Source organism: Nanorana parkeri, unplaced genomic scaffold, assembly GCF_000935625.1.
Source record: "Nanorana parkeri isolate BGI_ZX_2015 unplaced genomic scaffold, ASM93562v1 scaffold507, whole genome shotgun sequence".
Classification (NCBI taxonomy): domain Eukaryota; kingdom Metazoa; phylum Chordata; class Amphibia; order Anura; family Dicroglossidae; genus Nanorana; species Nanorana parkeri.
In genome coordinates, this window is record NW_017306775.1 from 377,273 (window position 1) to 400,092 (window position 22,820).

The window sequence follows — 22,820 nt, forward strand, 5'->3', positions numbered from 1 at the left end:
TGGAAGTTCTGGTAACTCTCACTGACTGTGGCTTAGCTGGGAGTTTTGGGGGATCACAGGTAAGGTGAGTATATGGGGATCGGGGAATGCCCTTTGCAGAGATACTGTCACTTTGCATGGGAAGCTGACCGCATCAGTACTCTAACTATCTTCTACTCAATCCAAAGCTTTAAAATAAAAACAAAAAATTGGCTGTAGATGCACTTTGAAATGAAGCTGTGGACCTTTAAATATTCTCATATTCTTTACACGCAGCGACTGAGCATGAAAACAAGACTTCTGGAGCTTGTTGGAATCATCTCTATACTATCTAGATTGTCCTTCCCTCTAAAGCCTAGTACACATCGGCTTCAGCTTGGGTGAAAGCTGGCTGTACTTCAAACATTTGAAAACCTTTCAGCTTTCTTAAAATCGTTTAACCATCTTTCAGCTTCGTTTTTGGAGTGACGACACAGACCTTAGTGGGAGTACCGTCACTTTAAACCAGTTGGCAGCAGACTTTCTACAAGCTTCAGCAATACTTGACACTTGTTGAAAGCCTGCCAAAGTTTGTTTGCGCCGTGTTTAAAGTGAGAACCAGAAGCTTTGTGAATGCCTGGTGAAAGCTTACTGTACACAGTCCTCTTATACAAGTTAAAGAAGTGTGTACAAGGCCTTAGGGAGCGGTTAACCACAGATGGATTACTTCATTGCAATGGGTCACATGCAAACAGCACTGCAAACAGACGGCAGTTTTCCCAACTGTTCCTGCGAGACATCAGTCCATTTATGCCCAGTCTACCAGTCAGGTGTGACTGACTGAAAACAATGCAGTCTGGGCACTTACTGCTTAGTAGCTATGAGTGATTGCCATGATACATAGCAAGCGATTAGGGTTGTTTTCCTCCTGGAGATATCAAGCTCTAGGTATTCCCCTTTTAGAAGGTCAGTCTACCACATCGGTAACCAGCAGCAGGCATAAACAAAAAATGTGTTCGGGCTAGCTACATAGCGTAGACAGTCCAAGGGTTAACTAAAGATGGGGACTTGACCAAATTTAAAGTATTTCAAGAAAAATAATTTTAATTTCGTACAAAAAAGACAGCCAACACCTTCTTAGGAATACATTAAAAACAGTGTAAACAACATGTACTGACTGTTATGCATAAATGGTTAAATCGGATATTCAGACCTTGTTTCTATACACACATATGTCACGATCACATCAAAAGCAATTTTTCAATTGGGTTCCGGATAGGGAATATTAACCCTTTGCGGTTTTTATATCGCCTATGTTGTAGGTCATAGACATAGTGCCCTAGGATCCCTCCTGTTTGGGAAAGTAAGTGTCTGTTGTCAAACAGATAGGGTTAACATTCCCTATCCGGAACCTCACTGAAAAATTGCTTTTGATGTGATCTTGACATATGTCTGTATAGAAAAAGGTTGTTTACACTGTTTTTAATGTATTGCTAAGAAGGTGTTGCCTGTCTTTTTTTTTTTTTTATTTTTTTTTCTTGAAATACTTTACATTTGGTCAAGTCCCCATCTTTAGTTAACCCTTGGACTGTCTACGCTATGTAGCTAGCCCGAACACATTTTTTGTTTATGATTGCCATGATACACCATTGGGCACCGGAAGGAGAATCTACAGATTCATGTACAGTATGTAATGAAGTAATGTGATGGGCACTTCAAAAATAAGGTAAACATTAAAATGATGTCACTGAACCCCTTGACACAGGAAGCTTTAAATGTTTGGGTTATACTGCTGCCAACAGTAGGCTTGGACATTGCCAAACAAAAAAGAACTGTAGGCCAGCCCAGAATAACCCCTCATGCTGCTAGCATACATCTAGTGTCTTAGGAGGATGGGATGTCTTTCTTCACTCTTCTGTGTTAAAAATTCTTAGATTTTTTTAAATTTTTAGGGCTGTGGAAATTAAAGATTAATTTCTCGATTTAATCGTTAAACTTTTTGATCGATTAAAATAATTTTGATCGCTAATGAAAACACTCGCCTCTCCGCCGGCTTCCGGGAGTCCTGTCGGCGATCCAGTGACGTCACGGACATCGACGTCCCCGGACTCCTTCCCCCTTCCCCAAGTGACTCCCATCGGCTAACGCAGGGAAGGGGGGAGGAGTCCGGTGACGTCGATGTACGTGTCGGCTAACGAAGGGAAGGGGGGAGGAGTCCGGTGACGTCGATATCCGTGACGGCTAACGAAGGGAAGGTGGAGGAGTCCGGTGACGTCCATGTCCGTGACGTCACCGGACTTCTCCCCCCTTCGTTAGCCGACGGAGCCACTTGGGCCGGTGAGTTTGCCCAAGAAACTTTCTGCATGAGCGCCAGCCAAGGCATTGGCCTATACACATACAGCACAGCAATGAAGTAATAAAATGAAAATTTCTTTTCTATCTTTCTCCCTTCAATCATAATTCTTCACTACATCTCTGCTGGAGCTCTGCCCTTCTATTGCAGTTATCTGGCAGGGTCCTCCTCAGCCTGACTGTTGGAGTATTGCATCCAGAGCACACTAGACTGGATGTTGTGAGAATAGCCTAAAAGTGACCTTTGGGCAGTGGGTTCCACAAAGGGCGCTTTCCAAACTCCGTTCTGGTAACATTTACCTGTGGAACATTTTCCAGGTCCAGAGGCGCTGCCATTGCCTGTCTCTGCAGATTCACATAGTGAGTTGGGGGTCAGGCAGAGACGCAGGAGCTACATCATTGACTTTAATCTTCAATCCGTTCCTACTACCCACCTTGAGTCACTTTGGTCTCCAGCCATCCAGTCTTAACCTGTTGCCAGCTGTCCGAGTTTTGTGAGTACCTGAGACCTTGCATCCTACCTTCAGCTTATACATAGCCTTGCCATCACACAGTTGCAAGTTGTCTGATTCTAGAAATAGAAAGCATTGAAGGAGCATCTACCTGCTGCTTCTTCTTGCAGGAGCCATGTGGAACTTTAATCTTTAATCCATTCCTACTACCCACCTTGAGTAACTGTGTTCACCTCTGGCCATCCAATCCCCACCTGTTACCAGCTGTCCGGGTTTTGTGAGTACCTGAGATCTTGTCTCCTACCTTGAGCCTATAAGTAGGCTTACTATCACGCAGTTGCCAGTTGTCTGATTCTAGAAATGGAAAGCATTGAGGAATCATCTACCTGAAGCTTCTGCTTGCAAGAGTCGCATGGAACTTGAATCTTTGATCCATTCCTACTACCCACCTTGAGTCACTTTGATCACCTCCAGCCATCCAAACCTCACCTGTTACCAGCTGTCCGAGTTTTCTGAGTACCTAAGACCTTGTCTCCTACCTTGAGCCTATTCATAGCCTTACCATCATGTAGTTGGAAGATGTCTGATTCTAGAAACCGAAGGGAAAGTCCCGCTGTTCTGGATGCCCCAGTTCTCTTTCTACTAAGTCCTCCGGGGCTGCTTGCAATGCTCTTTCTGACGGTGCCAACCTCTGCAGTCCGGAGTCATGTTGTCCTCTTCTCTTGTGGTCTGTTCCATCCTCAGAGTCCTCTTTGGCTCTGTCGGATGTGGTGACATCCACTGCCCTTTCGGCTGAGGTCTTTACCACAGTGATGCAACACATGGCCCGGTTATTTGCTGACTGATGCCAGAGACCAAACGTGTGGGCTTTAAACAATGAGTTAGTTTGTGCGCCGGAGCAGTGGAGAGTTTTCAGTACATAAAGTTTAGGCTATTGCAGGCAATATTGACAGCTAGTCCATATACAGAACTATCCCAACATACATTTACAACATGTTAAAGTAATATCCAACAATGTTTGACCGCTGTATATCTATGTATTGCTTACTTTTATACTCTACTGTGAAAATGGTATACATATTTGTATATGACTAAGTAAAACTAAGTGCAGAACCAAGTTTTGGTGAGGTGGTTGTAGATTTGTACACGCTGTGATATTTGGGGAATTTAGCACATATGGGGAGCACTTAAGGACCAGTCTTGGAGCCGTTTTAACAGAAAAAGGACGGTCTTTTATTTCTTCAAAAGCAGACAACCGAGGAAGTTCAACATACAGCTTTCTTCAGCAGTACATCATACAGTATGCTTGGTAAACAGACTCACCATTCTCAGGTTGTCCTGTTCAGTGTCCCAGTCCCAGGGCTTTACTGTTTTCCTCAACAGAATCTCTTTAGGAATACTCTGTACCTTTTTGAGCAGCTTTCAGCCACTTTTGATACCACACGCACACACACCTTGTGTGCCTGGCTCTCTCAGCCTCACCAAATCCTCCAGCCTCCTAGGCTGTCCCTTCAGTGCCTCCAGCACACACAAAAACCTGGATTGGCCCTCGTGTGCCTCCAGCCCACAGCCCACACCAAATCCTCCCTTGACCTCTGGTCTGGGCTCTTAGTGAGGCTGCTCTCAGCCACCTGATCACTGCCAACACCTGACCTCAGGACTGGAGATTTCATCCACCCAGAACTCTAAGAAGTCTTCAGAGATCCAGATACCAGCTACAATCCAGAAAAACCCAGAAGAAACTGAAAGACCAGCTGTTTTCATTCTGGAACCTCTCAGCCCCTCTGGCTGAGTGCCCTGGGTGTCTGTGTCGCCAGCATCTTCCGTGGCATTGCCACGCACTACCACAACGCTTACAGCAAGTATGTTGTTTTGATATAGCAGTAATAGTTATATTAAGTAACCTGTTTTTGTTAAAGTTAATAGCAATTGCCCTCATATTGAACTAGTCAACTTATCAACAACTAACTGATTCATAATTGGCTGAAAAGCTGCCCCAGTCCCTTGACCAGCATGGTGCGCCGCCATCTTGTTTCTTGCACACCGTAGAGAAGATGAAGCCATACTCGTTGGTCTCCTCTGCACTTTATGTAACAGTCATGTGTCCCTGCTCTCTGCATACATCAGTGACTAGGGAGAGTGGTTATGGATAAAACAAAGCGTTCAGATGCTGTTTACAAAAAGTGGAAATTGCTACGCATGTCCAGATACCAAGAATCCTACTTGGTACAAGTACTGATAATGTTCCAGCTCCAAGACCAGACCAAGTACTGATAATGTTCCAGCTCCAAGACCAGACTAAGTACAAATAATGATAATGTTCCAGCTCCAAGACTAGACCAAGTACTGATACTTGTCCAAGTACTCACAGATACAAGTACTGATATATTTTTGCTTAGTGTCATGTGACCGTTTTTCTACAACAATAAAGCCTATTGATTTTTAGGACAGTGGTGGAGCACCAGTCGCAGCTGCAGCCGCTGCAACCCCGGTAGTTTGTGTGAAAATCGGCACTGGTATCTGAACATCCCTAGAAATTACCATATCCTGAGGAATAGGAAGAGTCACTTTAGACCTAAACAATGAACTCCTATTGTTTGCTCCCCCTTGGTCTGTTAAATATACAATTGAAAGCTCTTTGTTATATCCATTCGATGAGTAAAAAAATAAAATCCTGCCAGAAATCCATTGAGCCGATTACTTCCTGTTCTCTCTACTTGCGCTGCAGACTTATCAATTACATTGTTCCTGGTTCTCTCTGTGGACTACAAAAAAACCATTTTTCTTCCCATTTTTCTTCCCATTTTTGTTATAAAGAGGAGTGGACAAGGTGTACTGTAGTCCTGTCCTAGGACAGGAAAAATGTTGATGGATGGATCACTAGGTGACAAAAAGGAGACAAATCCTGAAAAAATAAAACAAATGCAGCCACCACATCTATAGACTGGTAAGCAGCTATGTGGAACATTTTTATTTTTGGGTTTAGATGCTCTTCAACTATGTAGAACACAGAGGTGGCTGAAAAAATAAGAAAATCTTATTTTAAACTTTGTGGTCTTCTCCTGCTTTGGAATTGTAATTGATGTGTTCTTTAATGTGATTTGTATTCCTTACATAGACATTACCCTGCACTGAAGACTTTGGAACAGCTGGAACACACCTACCTGCCTCAGGTTAGTCACTACCGTTTCTGCCACATCATGGTGGACAACATCCCGAAACTCCGCGAGGAGATCAAAGAGGTGTCCATGTCAGACCTGAAGGACTTCCTGGAAAGCATCCGCAAGCACTCCGAGAGGATTGGAGAGTTCGCCATGAAGCAGGTGAGGGGAAAACTGGTCTCTGAGCACATGGGGGGGCCTCTTAGGACTTCCTGTGTCCTGTATGCATTTCTCAATATGCTGTGCAGTTTTAGATGAAGCCTCAGTCTTTTCTCTCTAGTTGAAGAGACTCTCATAAATACTACTAAATACTCTTTAGTACTCTTTACTCTCGGGTCTCCTTAGATGAAAAACTGTCTGCTCCCTGCATTAGAAGACACAATGTACTCACCTCTCTGGCCCATGTCTCCTACCTCCGCTTCAAGTGCTGCAGTCTCCGTAAGCCTCTTAGATGTTTGACACTTGAGGGAGTGTTGGACAAAAATGTTCGCTGCTCCCAAGCCCTAGATTGCGTCAAATAGGGAGTCCCAACGCACTCCTGACTGAGGAAAGACCAAATACTAACAGAACAGAATAAATGGTCACCAACACTCCAAGTTTTCTTCAATACGAAATCCTTTTATTAATTTTATCAGATCGTATCACCATGCATGGCAACGTTTTCGGAACCTGTCCAATCCCTTCATCAGGCAAAGTAATAGCTTTCTTTAAGGTACGGTCCCTTCTCTATGCCTGATGAAGGGATCGTGCAGGTTCTGAAACGTTGCCACGCATGGTGATATGACCTGCTAAAATGAATAAAAGGATTTTGTATTGAAGAGAACTTTGAGTGCTGGTGACCATTTATTATATTGTGCAAGCCATAGATTGAGTAACTTTCTTCAAGACCCAAGTTGTAAATGCTGGTGGGGGCTTGTCCTATACCCCACAAATCACATGACTGTAGGAAGAAAAAAAAAGGCAGCCACAACCCAAGAAAGCTTAAACACTGGCAACTTTATTGTTTTCGGGCACACAAGCAAACAGACCCTTCCTTGGACCTCCTTCTTGTATAGGTTGCACCAACAGAGCTGTACTGTAGATTGTAAAGGACCAGTGATGAAGGGGTCGAAGGAAGGAATGCCAGCACATGACAAAGGACACAGATACTCCTGGAAGTGTTGAATGCCGTAGAGCAGTGGTTCTCAACCTTTCTAGGGCCGGGACCCCTTGGTAACATTTGCCAAGTTGTGGTGACCCCCAAAGGTAAAATTTAGGGATGACGCGGTTGCTGCAGCGACATCTGGAGGCGTGGCGGGAGAACTGACACTGCTGGGCTAGGAGAGAGCTGAGGAGGACTCTCACCTTGCACAGCGACCCACAGGTTGAGAACCACTGCTATAGGCAAAGACAGCAGCGGGCTCTGCAGCTGGAACTAGAAGAATTGGATTTAAAGTGTGTGGCTACATAACGTATGAGGTACATACTCCGCAGTACTGTCACTGATAGGGAATGGCTCGGGCGTGTTCGCAGCTCCACGTGCCGAGCCCGCCAGGAAGCTGACAGCGTGCAGTGCTAATCACAGACACTGAGACATTTCCCTATCTCTGCAGCTGCGGACCGGGAAAATGGAATGCATAGCTAGAAGTGTGTTTTAAATTTTTTTTTGCTTGAATACATACATATTGCACCCACCAGAAGGGGACCTGATGGAGAACTTCAGGTCCCCCTCTACTGATTGGCAGCAGTAGCTAGTAGCTGGTGCAAATTCCGGGAGAAAGTGTCTCTCTCCCGGCGGGCGAGAGCCACTAGGTGACCCCTGGCAAATCGTCATTCGACCCCCGAGGGGGTCCCGACCCACAGGTTGAGAACCACTGCCGTAGAGGCTAGTGGTGGCTGCAGCACTGGAACAGAGAGATAGTAAGAGGCATGGTCTGCCGGAGAGTTGAGTATACCATGTCTTCTGTTGCAGATCATGTACACTTTTATATCTTCAGAGATCCGACATTGACTATACCAAGGAGATCTCATTATTTTCTTGAAAGCAATCCAGTTAATTTGGCCTACAATGATCTATCTGCTTTATTCAGTCTCTGGATCTGTGTTCCCTCCAGCTCCCCTACTACGTTTTGATTATTCCTCCATTAGTAATTATATCACCAATAAATTGCAGGGTGGGGGGCTGGCAGCTTTGACACGAGGAAGGAAAGCCCTGCTCCTCTATCAAGATGGCTGCTTCACAAACAGAGACATGGTGACTTTGCCCTCTACTTGGCTTTTGTGGGCACAGCTTACAGAGCTCAGATCCACTTTGACACACTGCCTGCCGGGAAGTTTAGCACACCCAGTTGGCTGGTTAAAATGTGGTGACCCGTCTAGATCTAGTTTGTGATAATGGTATAACAATCCTGATATCCTACAAGTCTCATCAATTCTTGAATGTTATGCTTTTCAGCGTTGAGGGAACTGTAAAACCCAGTAGTCTACATTTTAGGAAGCACTTGTATTGTGTATTTTGCTCAAGCTCTATGAAAACTCACTGCTAGACTCCGCCTGCTTTTGAAGGTTTTTCTTATAAAGTGTTTGTCCCATCGTAATGTGTTAGAACTTATAAATGTCACACAAAACTTTTTTGCGACGCCTTGAATAACCCAACAGCGGAACTTCAAATAGAGTTACTTGAATTTCTCCACTTGCATGCATTGTGGCTCACACCTCTCGTTTTCTTCATAGCTAGAACATTTCTGACATTTTTGACACTTAGAACATTTTGTCTTGGTATTGACTGACTGAAGTCTGCATGCAATTGTTCTGCCTATAACTGGTTGACCCGTCACATCCCCATATGTGTTTTGTGGGTCCTTTTGTAGTCCTTGGCACACTTTTCTTTGGTAAGGAACTCCATGAAAAAAGCCTTTGTATCAGGCAAACGTATGAATGAACCAGATTGAGGGTCGGGTGTTGCCGCCAAGAACAACCCAGAATCATTATCGGATCAAGTTGGCCTCTGGAGAGCTGAAACCTGCAGCCTATACTCGCCTTACACAGCTGGACGCCAATGCTGGCTTCTGCTGCCTTGTGACATAACCTGTCAGTGCCGGGGCTTAATAGCTAGCAATCTCCTGGAAAGCCCAAGGTCCTCCGTCTTATCATTTATTTATTTTCTCAGCTTTCTTATACTTTTCTTGGCCAGGAAGAACTTTTCCTTGTCCAGATACAACACGGGCGTCATGCACGTTAGAGGCTGAGCAGTTTGGCCGTAATCGAGAACACGAGGTGGTGTAAGATAATCTGGTAATCAGACACGGCTTACATTGAGGTGTGATGTTTTCAGGGATCATCCGCAAGTTTAGAGGTTGGAGTGAATGTGGGCTCTTCCATGTCCGTTCCGTCTTTGGCCCATTCATACTACAACACGGTGTGCTGCTGCGCTTGTTTGTGTGCGTTGGTGTGTGCCCATTCAGAATTAATAGACATCAGGGAACCTCAGCACATGGAAAATAAGGTCTGTTTGCAATTTATTTTAAGGGTGCTGCAATGTACAAGACACCCCACTGTGGTTGAGGAGTGCTACAATGACGTTCATAATGCACCAACGCACATAATGTGTTATTGCCTGTTGCGTGAATAGGCCCTGGAAGAGGACCTGTTGTGACATTATATCTCACAAACTACCTCAGTCCCTATAACACTGGTGACCCTATAACTCATGGTTGGGAACCAATCGCAGTGGTTGCCAGTCATGTGATCCCTATGTCAGCCAAAGCTGAAGGCTTTATTTAGAAATAAAAATGGTTTCAGATTTCAGGGGTCATGGTTGCCGGGGCATCTTGGCCAAAATGACTTCTTTGAATTAAAATGCCGAGGTAGTTCACATTAATAATTTTTTTTGGGCTGTTTGTCTGGCTCAGCTTTCATTGTTGCCGGTCATTTCAATCGGACCTGGTGGCTACAACAGCTGTACATGCTTGCCGTGCCTTTGCTCCCCAACCTTATGAACTACCAGGATTGAAGTTAAACATCCAGTGTTTCCGGGTATAAGGAAGCTTTTGAAACACTCCCTTCCTTCAACATCACAACACTGGTCCTTGGTGATTCACTGTTTAGGTAACCAGCGCAGTCACATGGAGGTGGGCAGAAACCTTGTTCCTTGTGGTCGAATGAGTGGATGGAGGAGGGAGATGGGTGGTAATGAAGGGATGTGAGCATATGCAGCAGGGGGGGACCAGAATTAATATGGTTCTGGTGGGCACAGATTCCCTGGAAAGAACTCTTGTTAAATGGTGAGTTCACCTTTAAAAAAGAAAAAAATGGAAAGGTGAACTAACTCGCCACACTTTCCAGTCCCCGCTGCCCTCATCTGTAATGATGACCCTCGCCCCCTGCTTATGCCAGCCGGTATAACTTCACTACACAACCCCGGGGGCTCTATAACGATAATGTTTGCAATGAGGAGTGGTGAATGGTCAGCACACCATGTCACGTGATAAGAATCTCTTCTGAGCCTTCTTTCTTCCTGGACGGCATCCTAGAAGATCCTTATTGGTGAATGCGGTCACTCCAACATTATGTACTATACAGCCTCCAGGGCTGTGAGGTGAAGTTTTCAAGCGCCGGGACCATTACACAATGGGCATGGTTGGCAGGCAAAGTTCATTGTTACAGATAAGTTAAGCGGGCACTGAGGAGAGAGGGTGGTTGAGGAAGGTGTGAGTTAATTCACCTTTTCATATTTTGTGAACAGATCAACACACCCATTAAAGAAGGACATATTAAAAAGTCTAATTACAGTTTTGCTTCTGTTCTCAGCATTAAGGAAGATCTCCAGTGCTATACTTTCCTATTTGACATGGGCAGTGCTATCACAGGCCCTACAAGACCTTGTGTACCTTGATGGTAAGGCTTGCTTGTCTTCACTGTGAGGAGGGTGAGAACACTAGACAATCTAATCCAGCCTTTCCTAAGGGATCATTGGGAAAAACGTCCCTCACACTGGTGGTCAGAAGGAAGAATGCTCCTTTTATTGGTGGTCAGTGGGAAGAATGCTCCTTACATTGGTGGTCAGTGGGAAGAATGCTCCTTACATTGGTGGTCAGTGGGAAGAATGCTCCTTACATTGGTGGTCAGTGGGAAGAATGCTCCTTATATTGGTGGTCAGTGGGAAGAATGCTCCTTACATTGGTGGTCAGTGGGAAGAATGCTCCTTATATTGGTGGTCAGTGGGAAGAATGCTCCTTATATTGGTGGTCAGTAGGAAGAATGGCTCTCACATTAGTGGTCAGTGGGAAGAATGCCCCTCGCATTGGTGTTCAGTGGGAAGAATGCTCCTTACTTTGGTAGTCAATGGGAAGAATGCTCCTTACTTTGGTAGTCAGTGAGAAGAATGGCCCTCACATTGGTGGTCAGTAGGAAGAATGGCCCTCATATTGGTGGTCAATAGGAAGAATGCCCCTCACATTGGTGGTCAGTGGGAAGAATGCCATTTACATTGATGGTCAGTGGGAAAAATGCCCCTCACATTGGTTGTCAGTGGGAGGAATGCTCTGTACATTGGTGGTCAGTGGGAAAAATGCTCCTTACATTGGTTGTCAGTGGGAAGAATGCTTCTTACATTGGTGGTCAGTGGGAAAAATGCTCCTTACATTGGTAGTCAGTGAGAAGAATGCTCCTTACATTGGTGGTCAGTGAGAAGAATGCTCCTTACATTGGTGGTCAGTGAGAAGAATGCTCCTTACATTGGTGGTCAGTGGGAAGAATGCTCCTTACATTGGTGGTCAGTGGGAAGAATGCTCCTTACATAGCTGGTCAGTGAGAAGAATGCTCCTTACAATGGTGGTCAGTGAGAAGAATGCTCCTTACATTGGTGGTCAGTGGGAAGAATGCTCCTTACATTGGTGGTCATTGGGAAGAATGCTCCTTACATTGGTGATCAGTGAGAAGAATGCCCCTTACATTGGTGGTCAGTGGGAAGAATGCTCCTTACATGGGTGGTCAGTGGGAAGAATGCTCCTTACATTGGTGGTCAGTGAGAAGAATGCTCCTTACATTGGTGGTCAGTGAGAAGAATGACCTCTTTACAAGGGTGGCCAGAATGCCAACCTTACAATAAGCTAAAAGGATCATTGGTGTCATGCAGCTGCCTCTATGCAGGCTCTCTCAGATGCAAGGTCCATCAGTCACAGCATAAGGACCACCTCTTCAGGAACCCTGGTTGAGAACGGTTGATCTAATCTCTGCAAGTTAGCTGACTTGGAAACCAAAATCATTCTCTCCTGTGAAATCAGACGTTCCTTTAATAACGTGGCGTGGCTCTGCGCTGCGTGCCGGGAATAGGGAACTGTCTCCATATGCTGCTTCACCGGCCCAGAAAATGTTTACACAAATAGACTTTAGTGAACCGCTCGAGTACCTGCCTGACCCCAGTGGCAATGCAATGGATTCTCTCCCGCAGCTCTCTGCACAGGGTTAACAAGCCCCTAAATTCTGCCTCTGAAATGCGGTTGGCGACTCATATGGAAGCTGTTTATCCTCTGTATATATTTTATACTTAATTCCTTTCCGTAGGGTATTGCTTGCCTCTAATGTTTCCACCCTGGATTGCTAAAACCATTGTGCATTCCTGGTGATATCCCCATCTCCCTCCCACTTTTATCCTATTTCATAGGTGTCCTTTAACCCCAACTTTCTCCGAGCTCCTGTCTTCTGATAGGGTTTTCTCTCGCTAATATTTTACATTTATATTTCTAATTATGTAATCTCAGAACTGCAGTCATGATGAAGCTTTGTGTTTTAAACTTTACATTTCTATCTCCTGAACCAAGATGATGTCAGCCAGTGTGCATATATATAGTATACCACAAGGTTGCATGGGCACTTTCAACGAGCATGGGCACTTTCATGAGCATTTCAAAGAGCGCTAGTCAGGATGGGAATTTGGAGCTGTCATTGCTGACTTGAGTTGCAAGCTGCAGAGTTGTCGTTCCTCATCTGTGTTTCACTATGGTGTCACCAGCCTAGAGAAAGCATGGAGCCAGTGAGCATTTCATGGGGGCCACAATGAATGACACTTCTCTAAGCCTCTTCATGTAAAGTAAAATTATAACTTAAACATTTTTCAATCTGAATTTCAAATTGATCTGCCAGGTTTATATCCCACACCCCATGACTGTCCATAGCTTGCGCTACAAGAATTGCGTGCTGCCTTTCTCCATATTATACAATATACAGTACCGGCTGACAACTTCATCCTGTCTCCCATTCTGGCTGCCATACAGTACATAGTGCTCTACCATTTTTAGGTTTTTGACTCATTGCCGTGAAATGTGCTGAGGGACTTTTGCCATTTTCAGAATCGGCAGCAATTGCGCCCCTCCCCTCGTGTGTTGAATTCGTCAATCAAAAAGTAATGCCTCCATGTCCGTAATTTGAGATCTATTAGAGTGACTGGGGACGTTGTAGTGGAACTTCGTTTTCTACTTCTTGAAACTTCTTCACCCGACGCCGCACATTGATAACGTCCACTATACCATCCCCAAAAACATTATTTAGCCGATTATGGGTTTCCTTAGGCGCGCCACCCTCTTTTGCTAGAAAGTCAATCACAGCGCGTTGTTTTAGCCGCAGACCCATGCTTCTAATCGATCTGAAAAAAAAAAGCATTACATTGCTGGGGTAAGGACACCTCTATAACATGATACATGACCATTCACAGTCATTCTACTACAGAGGTTCTCAACCTGTGTAACCTCAGGACCTACATTACATTTGTCCTTGGTCATTAATGAGGGAGCAAAGTGTTACCAGCACACCAGACAAAATGGTCAAGTGATCATCCTTTATTGACTTATGTTGTCACATTGAAGCAACGTTTCGGGGCCACGCTGGCTCCCCTTCATCAGGCTCCATATGAAACAAGTGCAAAAAGGAATCAACAATGTATAGATATACATCCACCATCTTACCCCAATAGCAAAGCAGTGAAAGCACCAGCTCCCAAACCCCATGACGTCAGTATGACATCATATCCCCGCCATAATATTCTAATACATGCATAACAAATAGTAAATCAGTATATGTGAGCCCAAAGCAATGTACCTGTATGTGGGGGCACAAATCATAGGACCGCAGACACACCCTTGGTCATTAAGTCATGACCCATGTCGCACCACACTGGAACACACGGCATTGCGGTGCCGTGCATTTCAGTGAGGGCAATGGAGCTGTGGGCGGGAGAGGCGTTTGGGATGAATGGCATGGCAACGCACCCCCTGCACCTAAACGCTCAGTAGGTGCGATTGCGTGGTACAGTGCATTAATCACAAGGTACTGTATGATAAACACACTGTGCTAGTGTAAACAGGCCCTCGAAAACACTGACAGACACACACACAACCACAGACACAATCTCGCACACTCGCAGACATTATCACATACACACTTTTTTTTTTTAAGATTCACCCACTCTCTCTACCTTATGAGAATTGGAGCTCCATCCATATGTGCATTGCTTGTACAGCTCTCCCTTGTGTGCACTGTAGAGGTGCCGGGAGCCAGAATGTGACGTCATTCCAGTCCAGGCACCTTTGCAGGGTAAGCATCCCACACCATCACAGGAGTGCCTGAACAAGGACCTTCCCGGTTTAATGAAAGCTACAGATTTGAGAAGATGGAAAAGGACTTTTTACGTTCATAATATGTTATCAACATGAGACTAGGACAGAAGTCGATGTCCCATGTACTGCCTGGGCCTAGGATCCAAAGGGGCTCCGCAGACACACCAGGATTGTTTTTGAAAATGGAAAGATGTTCTTGAAGCCACCACAGACTTCCATTCGAACCTTGATGTTACCTTAGAAATGTGATGGACCAGGGCAAGTCCGTGCTAAGGAAATGTGATTGGCCATTCTGATTTTACCACAGTTGCAATGTTTCTTGGTTTCTAAAACAGCTCTGATTCATTTTTACCATTGCCCGCAGCTACACTGTGGTGGTTTTTAGTGTGTCTGATATGGGAAATTATATGTCAAATCTTGTGCCTATTAAATCACCGTGGCATTATGTACGGCAGAGATAAATCACAGTTCTCTCTGAATGTTCCAGCACTATCTAGTTCTCCATCTCTGTGTCCCAGACGCACAGCTGGGTAACAGGAACGCTGCTGTTTTGCGATGACTACTATCGCCCAGGGCTTTCTATGACTTCATCCTGATATTGACATGAAAAGTATCTGCCACCCCGCTGACCTTCAGCTTCGAAACTCTTACCACCCAGCCACTCTTGTCTGCCGACTCCATGGCACCTCACCCTGGGAACGAATCCATGCTTGATCAAACTGGTGAATCTCTCATTTACAACCACTCCACCCCAAGGACCTCTCCCCCACCCACCCCCGTTGGCAGCGCCTGCGTGTTGACATGTCCGACGGTTCAGCCAAAGTTGAGAGATAATTGGTCAGGCGGTGGATGGTATGCTTTCTTACACACAGCGTCCCCGGGGGCCATGATTTCCAATCTGGTGCATGTTTCTGAGCATGTGTTAAACTTTATGCGATGCTGATTAAACCCCAGGCCTGCAGGGTGAATTGGCAGAGCCTCCCAAAGAAAATAGTCTAAGACCCGCAGAAAAACAATGCCAGACGGCAGAGGGGTCTCAGACGCGTCTTCGCTGTTTGCGACAATCTTTGGGCTGTGGGGGAGAAAGGCGAGAGGCAATCTCTTCTGACTTAAAGGGTCATCCCACCCGCAAGTCATATTTGAGTTGTTGGTGGATGCATGAGGGTTAATCCACGTAACGGTTTCTTTGATTCCTCTGGATATTTCTTTGTTCTAGATTCCGTGTTTGCACACCTGTCGTGGCTGTTACCCATTTTTCCAGTTTTTTATTTTTAAATGAATTTCATATTCTGTAGAATGCAATGGGAAGATCAGGGACACACAACTCTAAAGTGAGTGGGAACAGAACCTAGAGCTAGAAATTGGAGATCTTGTGGCTGCTGTCTAGGGATTGCTAGAGAGCTATCACATGGCAGAGGAGCAATACAGAGTTTACAATAGTCTCTAGTCACATTTACTGTTATATCGCATTTCAAAAGTTATAGCATGGCTCACTTTAAGCTTGCCCTCCCCAGTGCTGATGCTTACTTTCCCTTCCCCATGTAATCTCGGGGTTGATCTCTGGCTTCTTAGATACCCAATGCTTCACCATTGGAGGAGACAGTCACATGCTCACTAGTACCCCGAAGTTCCAAGTATTTCACTGGGCTCTGGCTGGTGAATAGTGTGATAGAGCAAATCTTGTATACTGACCAGTTAGACAGTGCCTTCTAATTGGTCAAAATACAGGTTCATTTTGAGGCAAAGTATGTAGGTTGTATGCCCAAAAGTCTGATGTTACCCGACTATCACAGCATCCTATAGGCCAAGTGTATGTGGACACCCCTCCAAATTATTGTTTTCAGCTGTTCCCACTGAAGGTGCTTTAAATGCTACATCATACGGACAGACAACCTTTCCTTTTCCAGCATGACTGTGTCCCTGTGCACAAAGCCAGCTCTATGAAGACATGGCTTGATGAGTTTGGTGTGGAGATACTGAAGTGACCTGTACAGAGCCCTGACCTTAACCCTACTTGAACACCTTTTGGATGAATTGGAACACTGTGTGAATTCCATGTATTCTCGTCCATCATGAGTACCTGACCTCACAAATGCTCTTTTAGCTGAAGTTCGGCACACATTCCTACAGACACTCCAAATTTTTGGGAAAAGCCCTCCCAGATAGTGGAGGCTGCCAGCAAATGAGGGGGGAAAACAACCCCATATTAATGGCCATGGATTTGGCATTGGATGTCCAACAAACTCTTATAGGTATGATGGTCGGGTGTAAACAAACTTTTGGTCTTATGGTTTATGTGCACTTTTTTTCTTTTCCTTTATCTCGGCCTCCAATCAATAATCTGAAGAGCTTTCTGTTCGCTGGGAATTTTATAGAGCTTCACCATACATTTGGTTCAGCACCTAAAAGGTATTATCAGGGCTTAAAGCAGTAGTTACCTGGAGCTTGTTAAATGCAATCCAGTGGGTTTAATGAGAGAAATCTATAGATTTTGGCTGTCAGAATATCCAAACAGTCACTTTTCGGTGAATAAATTTGTACTCAAAGTCTGTAGATCTGGGGGCTATATGGCACCCTGACGGCCACCCCACTAACCATGATCTGTCTGCATTGCCTACAGATGCACAAAGACCTACTGCTGCTGTCACTGGGTATGAAATAAGGTATGGAGTAAAAATGGAATAGTTGTATTTAATAGATTCATTAGTATGTTGGTGATTGGGGAAGGAGGAACCAGGGGAAGCAAAATACAAGCAGATTAAACGTTAGCTTTAAGCAGTGCCTCAGATGATAATAGCCACATGGAATCAATAGCCGGGATTGGTGTAACTCACTTCCACATTGAACAGATGTAGGAAAGTGATAGACGCTATGTGTGTTGCTAGCTGTCAAGCTCGGCTTCTAGAAGAGGTGACAAAACGCTGGAATTTTTTTATCTGATACTCTTATCTGATACTCCCGTATACTCCAGAGATCAATGCTGCAAACACATCCAGCTCCCCTTTCTGGAACTTAGCACTTAGAACTTATAAATACAAAGCTCCGTAGCAAAAAGAAATCTTGTCAAGGGGACCCCATGACTCTGGTGGTTCTTTCAAGACTGTCCCTTAAAGTGTATCTAAAGCCAAATTATATTGTAATACAGACATTCCTCACTTACCGACTTACCTGTTTTGCGACCACTTGCACTTACGACGGACCGCCGCTCGACCTCCGACCTTGCGCGTCAGCGCGCCGTGTCGCCGGCGGAAGTGGTGTCCTCCGATCTTCACTGCGGGTTCCGGTAAGTATTTTAATTGCCCGATGTACAGTACACTGTTCGGTACTGTACATCGGCAACGCTATACAGTACTGTACTAATGCAGTACAGTACTGTATAGCGTTCCTCACTTAACGACCAATCCGTTTAACGACCTGGTCGTAGGAACGGAACTCGGTCGTTAAGTGAGGAATACCTGTAATTACTTTATGTTCACATTGATTGGTGAGGGGTTAGAACCGTTGTCAGGTTTTGTTTTGCTTTCTGTTCTACCTCTAGGAAGATTCAACTCTTTTTGTGATGGTAACTGACAACTAACTTTGTAAGGATTTTCTCTTAGGCTGGGTTCACACCTGGGCGTACGTAATATGCGTGTTTTTACAGCGATTTGCGGTAAAATTAACGCGCGTTTACGAGGGCTATCCGGCTGTATCCTAATGGATACGCGCAGAAAATACGCTCCAAAAAAGCTCCTGTACTTCTTTGGGCGTAGGGCATTTTTCAGCGCGTTCCTACGCGCTGTAAAACGCCCAGGTGGGAACCATGCCCATAGGCAATTATTGGTTTTCACATGCTGAGCGTTTTACAGCGCGTCGATCAGCGCTGTAAAACGCCCAGGTGTGAACCAGGACAGGAGACATGGGAAAATTCCCCCTTCAATAGAACACAAATAAAAAACAGGGGTTTTTGCAATGCTCTGCCTCATCCAAAATAGAAAGAAGGTTTGTCTTTCGATATACTTTAAAGCAAACCTTTCCCTTCCCCATGAATGTAGCCACAGCAGATTCCTTTCCCAAGAACCCTGCAGCCTAAACAGGCTAAACAGCCATGTGACTGAAATGCATTTTTATTAACTTTTTTTTGTTGTCAACGGTCAATAGTTAAGCCCTTATCTTCATCTCTGACTGTTGCCCCTGGCCCTGATGTATGAAGTGAGCAGTGACACATAACTGCCATCGGAAGAGCAGAGGTGTGTTTGATATGTGAACACATTGTGGAGGTACTGTAGATGGCAGTGGTATGGTGTGCTCTATGTTGGTACAGTAGGTGGTAGTGCTAGGGTGTGCTATATGAGGTAGCACTGTGGGTAGTGGTGGTAGGGTTTGCATTGTGGTACAGTAGATGGCGGTGGTAGAGTGTGTTTTGTAGAGGAAGTAGGGTGTGCTATATAGTGGTGCACTAAGTGGAGATGGTAGGGTGTGCTGTGCTGAAATACAATAGTTGAATGTTGTAGGGTGTGCTCAGTGGTGGCATGGTAGGTGGCCATTGTAGGGAGTTTTCTGTTGAGGTACAGTAGGTGGTGGTGGCGGCACAATGTGCTTTGTGGGGGTACAGTAGGTGGTGGTATGGTGTTCTCTGTCGAGGTACAGTAGGTGGTGGGGGTAGGATCTGCTTTGTGAAGGTACAGTTGATGGAGGTGGTAGGATGTGCTCTGTGGAGGTACAGTAGGTGGTGTGGAAGGATCTGCTCTGTGGAGGTAAAGTGGGTGGTGAAGGTAGGATCTGCTCTGTGGTGGAGGTGGTAGGTGGGTGTGGTAGGGTTTGCTATGTGGATGAACAGCAGGTGGTGGTGGTAGAGGGTGCTTTGTGATGGTGCAGTAGGCGGTGGTGGTAGGATCTGCTCTGTGGAGGTACAGTAGATGGCTCTGGAAGGATGTACTCTGTGGTGCTACAGCAGGTTGAGGTGGTAGGGTTTTGTATAGTAAGGAACAGTAGATGGTGGGGATAGGATCTTCTCTGTGAAGGTACAGTAGGTGTTGGTTGTAGGATCTGTTCTGTGGAGGTACGGTAGGTGGCAGTGGTAGGGTGTGCTCTGTGGAGGTGATGGTAGGATCCGCTTTGTGGAGGTACAGTAGGTGGTGATGGTAGGATCCACTTTGTGGAAGTACAGTAGTTAGTGGTGGTAGAGGGTTCTCTGTAAAGGTACAGTTGGTGGTGGTAGGATCTGCTCTGTGAAAGTACAGTACGTGTTGGTGGTAGTATGTGCTTGGTGGAGTTATAATAGGTGGCGGTGGTAGGATGTGCTTGATGGGGGTACAGTAGGTGGTGGTAGGATGTGCTCTGTTCAGATACAGTATGTGGCTGTGGTAGGATCTGCTCTGTGGAGGTAGAGTAGGTGGCTATGGTAGGATCCGCTCTGTGGAGGTGGCAGTTGAAGGATATGCTCTGTAGTGGTACAGTAGGTAGCAGTGGTGGATGTGCTTGGTTGGGGGTACAGTAGGTGGTGGTGGTAGGATGTGCTCTGTGGAGGTACAGTAGGTGGCTGTGGTAGGATCTGCTCTGTGGAGGTGGCAGTGGTGGATGTGCTTGGTGGGGGTACAGTAGGTGACGGTGGTAGGATCCGCTCTGTGGAGGTACAGTAGGTGGTGGTGGTAGGATGTGCTCTGAGGAGGTACAGTAGGTGGCTGTGGTAGGATCCGCTGTGGAGGTGGCAGTTGAAGGATGTGCTCTGTAGTTGTACAGTAGGTGGCGGTGGTAGGATCCGCTCTGTGAAGGTAGAGTAGGTGGTGGTGGTAGGATGTGCTCTGTAGTGGTACAGTAGGTAGCAGTGGTGGATGTGCTTGGTTGGGGGTACAGTAGGTGGTGGTGGTAGGATGTGCTCTGAGGAGGTACAGTAGGTGGCTGTGGTAGGATCCGCTGTGGAGGTGGCAGTTGAAGGATGTGCTCTGTAGTTGTACAGTAGGTGGCGGTGGTAGGATCCGCTCTGTGAAGGTAGAGTAGGTGGTGGTGGTAGGATGTGCTCTGTAGTGGTACAGTAGGTGATGGTGGTAGGATGTGCTCTGTGAAGGTAGAATGGCCGGTGGTGGTAAGATGTGCTTGGTTGGGGGTACAGTAGGTGGTGGTGGTAGGATGTGCTCTGTGGAGGTACAGTAGGTGGCTGTGGTAGGATCTGCTCTGTGGAGGTACAGTAGGTGATAGTGGTAGGGTGTGCTCGGTGAAGGTACAATGGCCGGTGGTGGTAGGATGTGCTCTGAGGAGGTACAGTAGGTGGCTGTGGTAGGATCTGCTCTGTGGAGGTACAGTAGGTGGTGGTGGTAGGATGTGCTCTGTAGTGGTACAGTAGGTGATGGTGGTAGGATGTGCTCTGTGAAGGTACAATGGCCGGTGGTGGTAGGATGTGCTCTGAGGAGGTACAGTAGGTGGCATGGTAGGATCCGCTCTGTGGAGGTGGCAGTTGAAGGATGTGCTCTGTAGTGGTACAGTAGGTGATGGTGGTAGGATGTGCTCTGTGAAGGTACAATGGTGGGTGGTGGTAGGATGTGCTCTGAGGAGGTACAGTAGGTGGCTGTGGTAGGATCCGCTCTGAGGAGGTACAGTAGGTGGCTATGGTAGGATCCGCTCTGTGGAGGTGGCAGTTGAAGGATGTGCTCTGTAGTTGTACAGTAGGTGGCAGTGCTGGATGTAGATTTCTATACAGTATGTGTGTGATTTGGTAGAATAGGAGTCCCGATTCATTCCTCCTCCTCATCCTCCCAGCTGTTCTATATTACCGGATAGAAAGTCTGGCGTACCTCTCCAGCATCCCGAGGTTACGGCTTGTCAACCTTTCCTGAGCTTCCTCCCTGAGTAATATTTTCCTGAAGGGAAGTGAAGACTTAATTTTCATTAATTGTCCTGCGATCGGCATTCCACTTCCAGAAACGTTCAGTGTTTTGATTTCTGTCTGTAAAAACTTCCAGCGAAGAGAAAGGGATATTGTAGGAAGGTCATTTGCGGCTTCACTTCCCGACATTTATTGCGGTGATTCAATCGGTGTCAATATGGTACGCCGGGAGGCTTCTGGGGAGCTGGAGGAATGTAATGTATTGCAGGCGAATCCTAATATATTCAGTGCTTGACTGTTCCACTCGTCCTCTAAACCACAAATACTGGACTCCATAGAGAGCAGGTAATAATACAGGTGAGCACACCTAGGCTGGAGACGCACTTAAAACATGCTATGGTTACTTCTATGTACTCCTCTTTATGCCACAAGTGCCTTCCACTGAAAGCTATTCTTTGAAATGCACACAGCAGACGGGGTCTACCTACTCTGTTAAACCACAATGGCCGACACTGACCAATACACAGACACAGCCTAATTGTATGGATAATAAAAATGTATACACACACTCTCACACACACTCTTGTCTCAAAGTATCACCTTAACCGCCCCCTCCGCTCTTCCCAAGACCTCCTGCTTTCCAGCTCCCTCGTCAACTCCTCCCATGCTCGCCGCCGGCACTTCTCTAGAGTCTCTCCCATTCTTTGGAACTCCTTACCCCAACCTGTCTGTCTTTCTCCCACTCTGGCTGCCTTTCGGCGATCCCCAAAGACTCATCTCTTCAGGGAAGCCTATCCCACCTCAACTTAACCACTGAACTCTTTCTCAAACAATTCATCCCCACACAGCTCCCTCCTCATGTATCACTTGCCCCTCCCTTTTTAGATTGTAAGTTCTCACGGTCAGGGCCCTCCTTACCATCTTTTTTTGATTTTTATTGTACCTGTAATGTTCTGCTTCCATTGTAAAGTGCTGTGCAAACTGTTGGCACTCCATGAATCCTTTATTATAATAATGATAATAATAATAACGTTCCATAATCAGACCCGGACTGGCTTTATTGCAGCAGTTGTAATGTAGCCGCACCTCGAGCAACTGATAGTACATCTGAACATGTCTGCTTTCTGGCAAGCTGTAACCTGGTCTGCACTGGAAGACATGGGCAACATGTATACCGTCCTAATGAAAAATAATATCGGGGCAATACTAGAATCAGTTTTACCGTCACATTGAAAAATGCCATGCACCAAAATAAGTCTGAACCGTATTACATGAGCTACAGAATTTTGACACTGACATTCAATGAGCCCAAAAGTTGGTGCTGATAAACCTAAGCCAGAACGTCCGTGCCCAAAAACGACTGATCCGCAGTAAACAGCTTACTGGTTCTCTTTAATATGAGTCCCACATGGCCTGTGCAGTAATGTGGATGTATAAACAGCACATTTGTATCTCCTTACTAGATGCTCCCCCCCCCCCCCCTTTTTCCCATTTTTTTTCATTT

The 22,820-nt window shown here is 45.8% G+C and overlaps 1 protein-coding gene across 5 annotated transcripts in view; it reads left to right on the forward strand.

Moving 5' to 3' along the window:
• The window catches only part of EXOC6B (exocyst complex component 6B), a 262,345-nt gene that overhangs the window by 59,785 nt on the left and 179,740 nt on the right, over positions 1-22,820 (forward strand). For all 5 annotated transcript variants that reach the window (XM_018561201.1, XM_018561202.1, XM_018561200.1 and 2 more), the window contains exon 6: positions 5,881-6,085. In XM_018561201.1, the coding sequence (XP_018416703.1) occupies positions 5,881-6,085 (205 nt within the window). The remainder of the gene's footprint in view (positions 1-5,880; positions 6,086-22,820) is intronic.